The 13,374-nt window shown below is 32.0% G+C and overlaps 1 protein-coding gene across 1 annotated transcript in view; it reads left to right on the forward strand.

Annotated features, from left to right (window-relative positions):
* LOC107614163 overlaps positions 12,903-13,374 on the forward strand; it is a 2,182-nt gene continuing 1,710 nt past the window's right edge. The window contains exon 1 of the mRNA XM_016316393.2: positions 12,903-13,237. Within this exon, the coding sequence (XP_016171879.1) occupies positions 13,052-13,237 (186 nt within the window). The 5' untranslated portion in view covers positions 12,903-13,051. The remainder of the gene's footprint in view (positions 13,238-13,374) is intronic.

Raw genomic sequence — 13,374 nt, forward strand, 5'->3', positions numbered from 1 at the left:
TTTATTGATTCATTGGGATTACAATAGAGCTCCTCTCCCTAATGAAATTTGGGTTTAGTTCATCATTGCTCTAGTACCAAAACAGAAAAGAAAATGCAGAAGAAGAACAACAGAAAGAAAACAGAAAGCCAATAAACTCAGATCTCAGAATTCCTAAAACAGAACTAAAAAGATAAATTCAAAAGAAGGTAAAAGAGAAGCAAAAAAAAAGGTTCTAATGAAATCAAATTTTCATCTATTTATACACTTTCTAATTTAGTCATCAAGTACTTGGAGTGGGCTTTTTGACCTCTGATAAAGTGGATCAGAATTGGGTACTTGGTTGCAGCTTCCAGGGGAGCGTTGCGTTCTCAGAGTGAGCGTTACGCTTGTTCACCGATGCGTACGCGTCTACTGCGCGTGTGCGTCATTGCTCGCTTGAATACTCATCACGCGTACGCGTGCTTTACGCCCATGCGTCCCTTGGCATTTTTCAGCATCGACGCGTACGCGTCACATACACGTACACGTCATTACCATCTTCAGCTTCCATCATGCTTAGGTGCACCATTCACGTGTGCGCGTCCTTGATAGCGTTCATTTAATGAGCGCTACATTTGCGCCACGAATGCTGCCCACGCGTGCGCGTGGGTGGCGAAATATCAATTTCAAGTTTCCGTGCCACCTACGCGTCTGCGTGCTTCACCCCAGATGCTCAATCGACACGTGCGCGTCATGTACGCGTGCGCGTCGATTACAGAACTTCAATTCCTAATTCAAATTTGCTCGAAAATGCTCGTTAAGCCAACGTAGTGTTCTCTTTGCAAATGAGCGCTAATTACATCCACGCGTACGCATGGGTCTTCCAGAATTCGTCCCCCACGCGTAAGCGTCCTGTACGCGTGTGCGTGGGTAGAGAGCGTGGCATTCTTCATTTGAACGCCACGTTACTCTACACTGCATCTCTTTCTCTTTATTTTTTCACCTGATATCAACCAAACATGCAATCAAAGTCTCACCAAAATCATAAGGTTTTGCAGCATTTATAATAATCACCTAATTCTTGCATAAATCTCATGATTTTGTATAAAATTAATGATGTTTGATTAAACCAAGATAAACATGAAATTCCATTCCAGTCACTTACTTATTGTGCAAGAAAGTGCATGAAACCTAATGAAAACAAATGAAAAATTGCTAGTAAAACTAGCATAAGATGACATGTCATCAGCACCATTACGATGCTGAGAACCTCCGATTCTCATTCCATCCATATATTTGTGATTTTCAGATGCAGGTTGAGAGGCACCTCACCAGGCATCTGGAGTTCTGAGCAAGCGATGTGGGGTGCTAGTTTTGATATTTTGCTATGTGTATATATGTCTAGACAATTCTCCGTGCATATATATATATATATGTAAATATTCCCCGACCGGCCTTGGCTTCACAGGTCAGGCCAAGAGTTTGATGATATGTATCTTTTGACCCTCTTCTCTTATTATATTTTTGTGTCGTTACCTTTCTTCGTATGCAAGTTTTCGTTTACATGAGCATTACGCTTTTCATTCTGCGACTTTTGTTTAAACTTTCCTTCAAGGCTCCTCGACTATTAAATTCCTTTCAACTATTACTATGTATATATATTTTATTTTAGAGGTTATAATACCTCACCACCTTTATTTTACGACTTAAGCATAAGACTCTGTGTGGTAGGGTGTTACAGGAGTACTTCTAATTTGCAAAAATTGACAATTTGTCTTCCTCATCTAGATGTGAGAAGAACTAGAACCTTTTTGAACAAATCCTTTGTAGGAGAAGAAATCGATTAAAGCATCAAAGAGTAAGTGATATTGTCTATGTGTCCTATAATCTACACCTTCAATCTAGGTCGCATCGAAAGAAGAAGAATCATAATCCAATTCAAAGCATTGTGATAGAATTTTTGGTAATAGTAGATGAAGATGATCCTAAGTTTACTAATAGAGACATTGAAAGTCTTAAAAGTTTAATATCCACACAGATAATGCTATGCCTTCATATTCTAATGGTGAGTGAAATAATAAAACTTGTTTCATTCAATAAAAATACATTTTGTTAACTTTCTTTCTTCTTGACTTATTATTTTATTTTATTAAATAGAGGAGACATGGAAGTTGATGTGGATATATTAAATAGTGTAATTGAGTCTTCAAATATGACCTCCTTTAGTGATACTTTTGAAGATGATACCCTTGGTTTGCCTAAAAGTTGAACCAAACCGAAACAAAACACATGTGCGTTTGATTCTTAAACAAAACTATCTTGGGAAAAAAAACCAAAAATTGATTAGTTAAACCCAACATAAAACGAATTAATTTTAACTAAGTAAATTCAACGGAAAAAAAAAAAAGAAGAAAAATCTAATGAATTATGAAAAAATCCTAATATTATTTCTTGGTTTCTCACTCTCTCAACTTTAGCCTTTTCTCCTATTAAGTTTGTCATTGTTTTGGTCATCGCATTTGTCGTGTCCTCCTATCGCATGTTGTTGTTGTGTCCTCTAGTCAAAGCTCCAAGCAGTATAGTCGTCTCTTCCTACATCCCACCTTCAAGTTGTTGTCTCTTCTTGTATCTTGCATTCCAATCATTGTATTTGTTATTGTTGACTCATTGCCTTAATTCTTGTTCCTCGTCCATCTTTGGCCCTTTTTGGGTCCTTCTTTAGTCCATTTTTCTCTCTTTTTTAGACAAATATTTCTTGTGCCTCTCTTTCCCCTTTTATTATTATTGAGTTTTTTGAAGTTATTGTTTTGTTAGTTAAGATGTTTAGTTGTTAACTAATTATTATACCTATCGGTGGATTTAACTTGTTTTTGTTACTTCTTTTATAAATTTTATAATTGTAATAGCTAGGGTTGTGACTGTTAATTGAATTATTAATTTATTTAATACTACTATTGTGCTACCTTTATGTGTATTTGCATGGGATTATGAAATTTTAGTTGATATTGAACTTTAAATTTATGTTTTTTTTTGGATTTACATTAGAATATATTTATGTTCTTGTGGGTTTATTTATAATTTTATATATTATTTTATCATAATTCGGTTATTTAAACCTCTAAATCAATAGACAAAAAGTAGCTAGATTTGTTCGATGACCAATTTAGTTTTCAAAATGTTTTTATTGCATATTTAGGATAGAGACTTGAACCTAAAAGGATAGAGTTGCATGATTGGAGAAGTGAAATAATCTTGTGTAGAAGACTAAGGAGATTGTTTGTATTTGTTCAATTTTTGTTGTGGGGAATAAGACCAATTAGAATGGTTAGGAATAACAAAAGTAGTTATACATTGTATGATACTTGTTTAAATTGTTTGATGTAATGTGGATAGTTGCAAACACATAATTTTAAAAAATTTAGTTAAAACACAATAAATAAGTAAAAAGCAAAACCTTTTTCCAAATACGTATGTAAAAATTGTGACACCAATAACTCAAAATCAAACTTGGACCCTACAAAAAAACGCTTTATTGCGGAAATTTTTGTTAATTTGCGGCGGTTTTTAACCGCCATGTTGCAGTGGTTTCAAAAACTCCTGTAGTTAGGTGTCCTGCAATTGGTTTACCTCATTTTTTGAGAAACTGCTAATAGTTAAACAAATTGCGGTGGTTTTATGCCTGCTGTAAATTGTGTCAGTTTTTTTATTTGTGGCATTTTAAAATCTCCCGCAATTTTAGAAGGAAAAATTTTTAAAACATATTGTGCGAGTTTGAAACCCCACAAATTTACAAGCAAATATTGAAAAAAAAATTAAATTATAATATTAAAAATTGTTGAAAGGTCATGTGATCACTCAATTGTCAGGCTACAAGCCTAAATCTAAAAGACACTTCTAATAATCTATTTATGTTTTACATTATGCACAAATACGAAGTCAACCCCAAGAACAATTGTGCATGAAATCATGATCATTAAAGTAATAATGCAAAAGAACTAACCAATTTCAACACTTCAAAAGTAGGTTCACTTACAAGGATGACTTTGGAGTTATTGATCCATGGATACCAACAAGGCCAATATCTGTTATTGTAAGTCTAATACAAGTTACACGTTCAAGCTAGTTACTCACAAATGCTAGTTCTACAGTTGAGCAATGAATGTTATTTTCTTGTTTTATGTCTTAAATACAGCCTATAGAAACTAAGTTTAGGGAACACAAGATTAAATAACTGAACAAATCATGATAGTATTTCAAGATTAAACATAGATAAATTAATTTCCAACCAAAAAATCACAAAATCACACACTTCTTAAATACCAAAATATAGCAATAGTAAAAAATCAAAAAGCCCAAGAACACTTGACACCTATATACCTTTGGAAAATGACTGAGGAACAGAGAAGGGTGAAGAAAAGATGCGAACAGCAAAGTAGTCGGCGCGAATCCAAGTATAAGAGGAAGAAGAAAATAATCATGATGCCTAGAGATTTTACCTCATGTTAGAATTGTTGTAGAAACCTCTCTACTTCTCAATTAATGACACAAAATATGAAACAATTTCAGGCATGGTTTCAATCATATATAAGGTTTAGTTAACAACTATTGTACACTCATATCTTAGTTTAATCTCTAAAATTAGTTAACAATTGTTCTACAATAATGCAAGGTCTATGGTACAACTAATGGCATAACATGTCTTCATCTATGGAATGTAGCATGTCGCTCAAATTGAAAATGTACTATTTGAACCATGATGAAAGAGAATGAGATGAAATTTAACACTCGAACATGCTAGAGGAAGGACAATGAAAAACATTGGAGTTAATATTAAGGGTGATATTGCTCAATGTGAACTGATTGGTTTGGACAATTAAGGGAGATTTTGGCGTTGAGGTATCCGGGTGAACCTATCAAAGAGGCAGTCTTTTTTATTGCAACTGGTATGATCCTACACGTCCTCAAGGCACATGCACATACAAAGTACAAGGTATGATAGCAATATCCTAAGAGGGATTAACCTAATTAGAGATTCTAATTAAATAAAAAACAAAAGGGTTTTCTTGAGGCCTAAGAAGATATGCAAGATGTATCGTTCCAAAATCAAGAATTAAACCATGTGAGATTCATAGGCAAAATAAGAAATCTATAATGTTTAACATCACCATATTGAAAGGTTGAAATAATGGACATCCCAAAGCATCAAGTACAAATGATGAATATAATGAGGATGATGGTGGTGTTGATGAAGATGCACCTAGAGCTCACACTAATGAGTTCGAGTGATAGTAATTGGTTAAACTGTTTGCACTTATGGTATACTTAATTGGTTTATATATATATATATATTACATTGATATGTTTATTTAATGTATCTCATTATGCTGCAGGATACATGGCACGAGAGAATAGTAGAGGTCGCGATGGTGGTGGTAGTTGTAAGGAGCGACCAAAGAAGAACATCAACCTATAACTACTTCTACTACTTTTACCCCTTTGTTTTCACTTTACCCCGGATGCTCCTCGATTTTCGCAGTTATGGCCTGATTCATGGTTTAGAGTTAATCACCATTATCCTAAGATTTGGTTTCCACTCACACAAGTAGTGCATAACAGACTCAACTTGACTATATGGATTCACTGGTCCTTCTACATCACAACTACTCCCTCAGCATCTGCCTCGGTCTCAGTCACAACCTCTGTTGTGGTCTTAGTCATAGCCTTAGGATGGGACAACCTCAAACATGGATGCAGCCTCTATCACTAATGGTTATATGAAATAATTTCCATGAATCAACTATATAGGAAATTAAACAAACCTGTATCTGACTCTCCTAAATTCGAATTTCAGTAATTCAATAACAAAAAGAAAGATGACATTCTGAACTATAAGAAAGACCCAAGAATGACTGAAAACAAAGTTGTTTAATCAAAGATGTAAACAAAACTTAAGAAACTACTACAAATTGGATATGACAAGGCACCACAATCAAAGATTGGTAAGTCTAAGAACGCCACAAGGATAAATACCTTTGATAAGTTCAGAGAATTCTATGAAGAACTCAAGAGAGAATAAATTTCACAAAATATTAATATTCATAATCTGATTTTTACATAACCTAGAGACCTTTATTTAAAGGTTGAGTAGAGAAAGTTTGAGTGAATATGAAGCTTACTAAAGAATTCACTAAGAAAAGATTTTTCCACTAAGTCTTTATTGCTCCACTATATGGAAAATAGTTAAACACTTAATACTCTCTTAGTAAAACTAAACATTTAAGATGCTGAGTGGGTGACAAGTTTCTAAATATCCTACTAAGCATTTATTACACTTTAAAATAGCATAGAACTAATAAAGAATCATACAGCCCATTAAATCCACAACTATCATCTTAGTTATACATCTTCATGGTTAATGATGCAAAGAACAACCTTGTGCTCCAATTCTTCTTGCTTGGGGTTTTTTCCAAGTATACTTGCAACAATATGTTATAAAGTCATCTTAGCATTTCGTGCTCTTGTCCTTGTCATAGACCCACATAATTCAGGTATGTCTCTTCCTTGATCAAGCCCAATTGTATTGTCAATGCTCATGCCATGATCAAACTTGGTTGTGTCTGCATCAAATGGTCAAGTAGAATTTTCTTTTGATAGATGACTAATATGCATTATTTTTCTTCTTTTTTGATTTAATTACATGTTACAAGCTACAATGTTATATATACCTAATGTTTTGCCAAACTGTTGGCACTACAACATTTTAGGTCTATGGCCACGATTTTTTCGGTCATGGTAAAAAACCATAACCATAGAGGGTCTATAGTCACGGTTTTTTACCGTGACAAAAAAGGCTATGATCACGGTTTTTGGAAAAAAGGTGGCCTAGAAGGGTCTATGGTCACGGTTTTGGGGGATGACCAAAAGGGGTCTGTGGTCACGATTTTTTACCGTGACCAAAAAGGGTCTATGGTCACGGTTTTTCAAAAAATGGTGACCTAAAAGAGTTTATGGTCACGGTTTTTGAGGGTGACCTAAAGGTGTCTATGGTCACGGTTTTTCAGAAAAAGGGTGACCTAAAAAGGTCTATGGTCACAGTTTTGGGGGGTGACCTAAAAGAGTCTATGGTCACAATTTTTTGGGTGACCTAAAAGAGTCTATGGTCACGGTTTTGGAGAGTGACCTAAAGCTATGTATGGTCACGGTCTTAAGGTGGGGTGACCATAGAGGCTTTGGTCACGGTTTTAAGTGGGGTGACCATATAGGAACCGTGACCATAGATAAGGCTATGGTCATGGTTTTAAGGTGGGGTAACAATAGAAGCTATGGTCAAGGTGAAGATAAGGCTATAGTCACAGTTTTAAGTGGGGTGACCATAGAGACTATGGTCACGGTGAAAACTGTGACCATAAATAAGGTTATGGTCACGGTTTTAAGGTAGGGTGACCATAGAGGCTATGGTCACAGTGAAAACCGTGACTATAGATTAGGCTATGATCACGGTTTTAATAAAGGGGTAACCAAAGCAACCTATGGTCATGGTTTTTACGCGTGACCATAGATTAACCTATGGTCACGGTAAAAAAACGTGGCCTAAAGTGCCAAATTTTGAACACTACAACTGTGATCATAGATTAAAAATACCGTGACTATAACTTTATAGCTATGGCAGAATAAGCCACAGTAAAAAAACCGTGATGATAGATCAAAAACCGTAACCGTAGATCTTTTGTGTAGTGTGTTATTCACCATACAAAGGTACAAGAGAATTACTTAGGTCTTTAAGAACCATTATCAAAGGTTCACTCGAGGTTTACATAACCTTGATCGCGTCTAAAACTTTTAATGGAACTTGTATAATATAAGTGTTGTTTATTTATAACTTCATAATATTTAATATACAAATTTTTTATAAAGAAATTCTCATACTTTTCATTGTTGTTGTATATTGCACCAACATTTCAAGTTTTGTCACGATATAGACCGAAAGATGTACAATAATGCTTAGTTGGCCAGGATAGCAAAACAACTCCTTGAGATGTTGCATATATTCTTAACAAGGGTATTTCGAATAATTGTATTTTTTATTACATCCTTGTGTAGTTCAGGAAGTATTTACTCACAGAAGAATACCAGGATACAAAGGCTAATCACACACTTTGTAACTAAACACAATTGTTAAGGAAATTTAAAAATCAAAATTAAAGAAAGTGTAACTTGAACCTAAATTTTTAGATTTTCTATACAGTTTAGGCAATGAATGAACTAAATCTTTTCATTTTTTAATCTCTTAATCAATTAACTAATACCGTTAAGAGTTTTTTTTTTTTTAAGTTATGCTTATATTAGTATGAGGAAATAACCATCTCTAACTATAAAATATTTGAACGGATGCTGATAAAATTGACCATGGAAAATTAAAATTACTATTGTACTTATTAAAGATTAGTTTCGTTTAACAAAAATAACCAATCGTTAGTTTTTTGTTGACTCAATTAAAAAAGTAATTAAAATACCCAAACTACCCTAATCTATACCATTATCTTCAACTTTTCAAACCACTTGTTTTTTTTTTTTAAATTATGAACATCACTACCTTATACTACCACCATTATACTGACACCACCGCCACGAAAACCAACAGCACTATGAAAATGACACAACAACAAATAATAATAAAGACGAACTAAATTCATTAACACACGCACGCAAGAATCTGCCAAAGAGACTAAGAGGGAGAGAGGGGGAGAGAAAAGGAAAGAAACAAAGAGGGAAAAAATATAGAAGGAAAAATTGTAAAGGAGGAAGAGGAAAGAAAGCGTCATCGACAAAGACAGAATCATCGTGCTGCCAATGCTCAAAGGGAGAAACACAAAGGGAAGGAGAGAGAGACAAGCGAGAAAGAGATGGAAACTGAGGCAACCAAGTAAGAGAAAAAGAATAAAGAAGACAAAGAAGAAGGAGGGTGCGACGGTGAGGAAGTTCGCCGTTGGGTCCGACAGGACAAGAGAGAAAGAGGTTACAAGACAGTGTGCGCAGGAGAAAAGGGTTCTCTATTGTTGTTGTCGACGCCGAAAAGGCTATCGAGCTTGTGAGAGCCAACGTGCTGTTATGTTGGTCCTGTTTTGCCTTTTCCCTTTCTGTCCAGCATTGACAATGACGATGGTCTCTCTCATATATTAAAGCAAACAATTATGGCTTGTTCTTCAACATTTTTCAATGACTCTGTATTATTCTCTTTTATGAGTATATTTTGATTATTTCCTCAAACCATGCTCTCTACTTATATTTTTTTAACTTGTTCATGATTTTTATGTGCTGAAAAAAGAATTTTATAAAAAAAAAAATTATTTGTTGGTTTCTGAAGCAATATCAATTAGAAAATATTGGAAAGAAAACTAATCGATAAAGGGGATGAAGAGATTAAGGTTAACGATGGTAGAGTCAAATATGAAGGTGAAAGAGGTGGAAGATATAAGACAGCGATAATTTGGATATTTTAATTAACTTTTTAACAGAATGAACAAAAAATTAATGATTGGTATTTTTGTCAAATGAAACTAATTTTTGATAGGTACAATATTAATTTTAGTTTTTCATAATTAATTTTATCAGCATCAGAATGTTTAATAATTAAAAATGGTTATTTATTCTATTAATATAGAAGATATAATGATGGATTTTGCATTCAACCCAAAATGTTTAACTTATTTATCTTTACGTGAAAAAATCTTATTTTTGTTATAGAATAGAATAAAATATAATAATTATGAGATTGCTAAATCCAACCAAATACATTTATGTTGAATATTTATATATATTGAATATTGGATACTACATTATATATAAAAATCCTTAGTCACCAAAAAAATATATAAAAATCCTCATATCTAGATCTCTCTTCTCTCTAAAGTCTCACGTCTAACATTGATGAATGACCAACGCATTCAAAATAACAATTACAATCATTACATAAGAAAAAAGGCATACCTCCAAATCCCAAAATAAACAAATGATGGTATGAAACAGTGCCTTAACTTAAAAAATCCCATAACAAGGATCGATTTTCTAGAATATAAATCTCTCTAAAATGGTAAAATAAGTGAATTTTCACCCTTAAATCAATTTAACTTCATAAACATACAGAAATCCTCAGTTCCATAAAGTAAATAGAAAGATCTGCATTCAAAATTGCGAACAATAAAATTTACCCAAGACCACATTCTGATTTCAGAACAAAAACAATAGGAGGCATAGTTAATTTTGACTGCGACTAAAAATTTTTCCACAGTTATTAATCTATTTTTGTTTGTAATTAACTGTTCAAGAGTAGATATAAATGTTAGTTATGCACCTAGCTAGTCATATAATTAAGTAACTTTATAAAATATTTTTTTCCTTTTTTACCTAAATCTTGAATTTATTATCAATATCAGTAATTAATATACTACTTGTTTGTTAATCATGTTCAATATAAGGTTTTGTTATTTGACTGATATAGTTTTTAGTATCGATGGATCAGAATCTACTGTGTTCTGAATGAGATCGAAAAAGAGATTGTTGAAAGAGAATTTAAAGAGATAATCAACTCAAAAAATTAAGCACAAACAATTATTATTTAATAATTGATGAATTAGTGACGTGTCACAAAATGATTGATCATATTATGATTGGTCATATTGATCTATAAATTAACAGAATACAAAAGAATGTGAGTCAAAAATTCATTTCAGAGATACACTCGTTATGATTTCACATCCTTAACAATTTTATATAGCTTAGTTTGTCTATAGGTTTTCTTCCACTTCCTTTTATTGTTATTTACAATTCTGCATTTTATATTTATGTAATTTTTATTTGTTTCAGTTTCATTTACCGTAATTTTTTGTGTTTCGTCAAGCTTTGTTCTTTTTAATTATTTTCAAATCCTTTGAAATTTTGTAAACGTTCTTTTCCTTATATGTTTAAACATTTTGAAATTCTATAAAGTATTTTTTGTATTACTCAAGTACAGTCAGTTTTTATTTTATTTTATTTTATTTTTATTATTACAAAAAAATTTTTCATTGCTGACAAAATAAAAATTTTAATGCACATAAAATTGATACTCGCAAGACGAGTAGATTTTGTTCCTAAATCCTAGATTTTAAACTACTATAATTATTTGCAAATGTTCAAATTAAAGTCATCTTTGTGTTTTTTCATTACTATACGTAGAATGATTCATATTTTTTACCCCGAATAAAAAATAGTAAATCATATATGATTTCCATTCTAAGGTAAAATTTCATTTGGTCTAAAATTTGGTGAGAATTTAACAAGAAGCAAGAAAAAAGAAACTGCAACAAGTGGACCAAACAATTTGGTGGAGCCTTAAGCCCAACTTTGGCTTTCAAGATCTGGTACGTGTCAAAACTGTATTCTACCAAAATTTAATGAGAGGGTTTGATAATACAAATCTAACGTTATGCACCCACAGGGTCCAATGTTCATTAATGAGGTTGAAACCTTTGAAAGTTAAAAGATCGAAAACAAAGATAAAATAAAATTTCAATTTTTCAGAATAAATACAAAACTATAATGCCATTATTATGACCATTCTTTAATTAATTCTTGTGATAATTATGCAACCCAAAATTGAAAGAAGATAAGTGAATGGTTTAAATTAAAAATTACCCAATTAAGGTACCAAAATTTGTCTACTCACTATTCCCTGCATTAAATGCACGCATTTACTTACATGCCACCCTCTTTCTTGAATTCTCTTCCCACTCCTCCACTACTACACCCTCTCATTAATTAATACCCCCAATAAATGAAACAATTAATCAAAATTAATCAAAATTATTTAAAATTCAAACTCCCTTATGATAACGAAAACCATTGAAACTCGATTTAATTAAATTAATTTAATAACATATCTTTCAATCTTCTCTTTTCTATGTTTTAATATATTTTAATTTTACCATGGTACTGAACAAAAATAATAAATATAAAATATATTATATTATTTTGTATCTTTTTTATATCGTCCAATTAAATTTATTTCTAACCTGATGACTCTTATTAATTAATATATATTAATATAAAGGTAAAATCAATAGTAATTTAGTGATGAAGAGTGTTGGGTAATACTAATACACATGTAAATAAATTACTATTTAGTATTAAAAAATTACTTTTGATAATATCTTAATACATAATTTTCAATAAAAAAAATCTAATTGACTATAGCAAGTCTAAATATCTACTTTTAACAAAAGTCTCGTAAAAAGGTATAAAATTAAGGGATTAAACTTGTATAAAGTAAATAGATTGCTAAAATACTGAAAAAATCCTACTTTCAGTAAAAATAAAAAATAGAACGGTGAAATAAAAAAATAAGTCTCTAACTGTTTTTAAATTAAGGTAATGAAATTTTCATGTAATAAAATATAAAAGTTATAAATTTAATAGTAATTAATTTTTATTTAGTTTTATTATTTTATTAATCTTTTATTTTAGAATATTATTTTCAAAATTAATTATTAATGATAAGAATTAATAAGTTTCTTTAGAGTGAAAAACTTTGTAAATTGAAAAATCAAAGTCTAACCGCTCAGTGAATTAAGGAAACAAGACTCAAAACATAATATTAATTACAAAATCAACAGTAATTAATTTTTTTTCATTCTACCAATTTCTGTAATTATTTTTCCAATGATAATAATACCCTTAACATTATCAAACAAAATTTTCAAACAAAGGGATTCACCGTTTATCTATATAAAACTTTTATATTTTACATATGAATAGTAGTGCATAAAAATCAGTTAGTAATAAATCACTATAAATACAAAGTCTACTAAACACACAATAAAAAAAATGAAAAATAAAAATAATTATGGAGTATTAATAACAACATTAATAATAACGCACAGTCTATCTTTATTGGCATATATAAATCCCTCACAGTCACACACACGAAGGAGGAACATAGCACATAGTCACATACATCAAACTCTCTCATCTTTCACTTTCTCTCTCTAGCTTCTCTCTCTATAAAGTAGAATCTCATATACTTGTCCTTGCGATTGTGAGAAAGAGGAGAGAAATGGCAGCAGAGGTTAGCTCGCTGGTAAGGGTGATGGGAGAACAGCATCGGACGGTGGGGAATGAGGCAGAGAAATCAACGGCTCTGATCACACGGGACCTGTTAGGTGGCTCCTCCGTCGAATCACAGGAACTCGACCTCGACTTGCAGGTTCCCACCGGTTGGGAGAAACGCCTTGACCTTCAGGTTCCCTTTTCTCTTCAATTTTCTCTTTTCCGTTCTTTTCCCGGAAAAAAATATTTTTCCTTCCTTTTTTCTCTCTTTTTTTTTTCCGTTCTAGTTCTTTGTGAAACTTTTGTTTCCTGAGAATTTTGGAAATTCTC

The sequence above is a fragment of the Arachis ipaensis genome, chromosome B08, assembly GCF_000816755.2.
Source record: "Arachis ipaensis cultivar K30076 chromosome B08, Araip1.1, whole genome shotgun sequence".
Classification (NCBI taxonomy): Eukaryota; Viridiplantae; Streptophyta; class Magnoliopsida; order Fabales; family Fabaceae; genus Arachis; species Arachis ipaensis.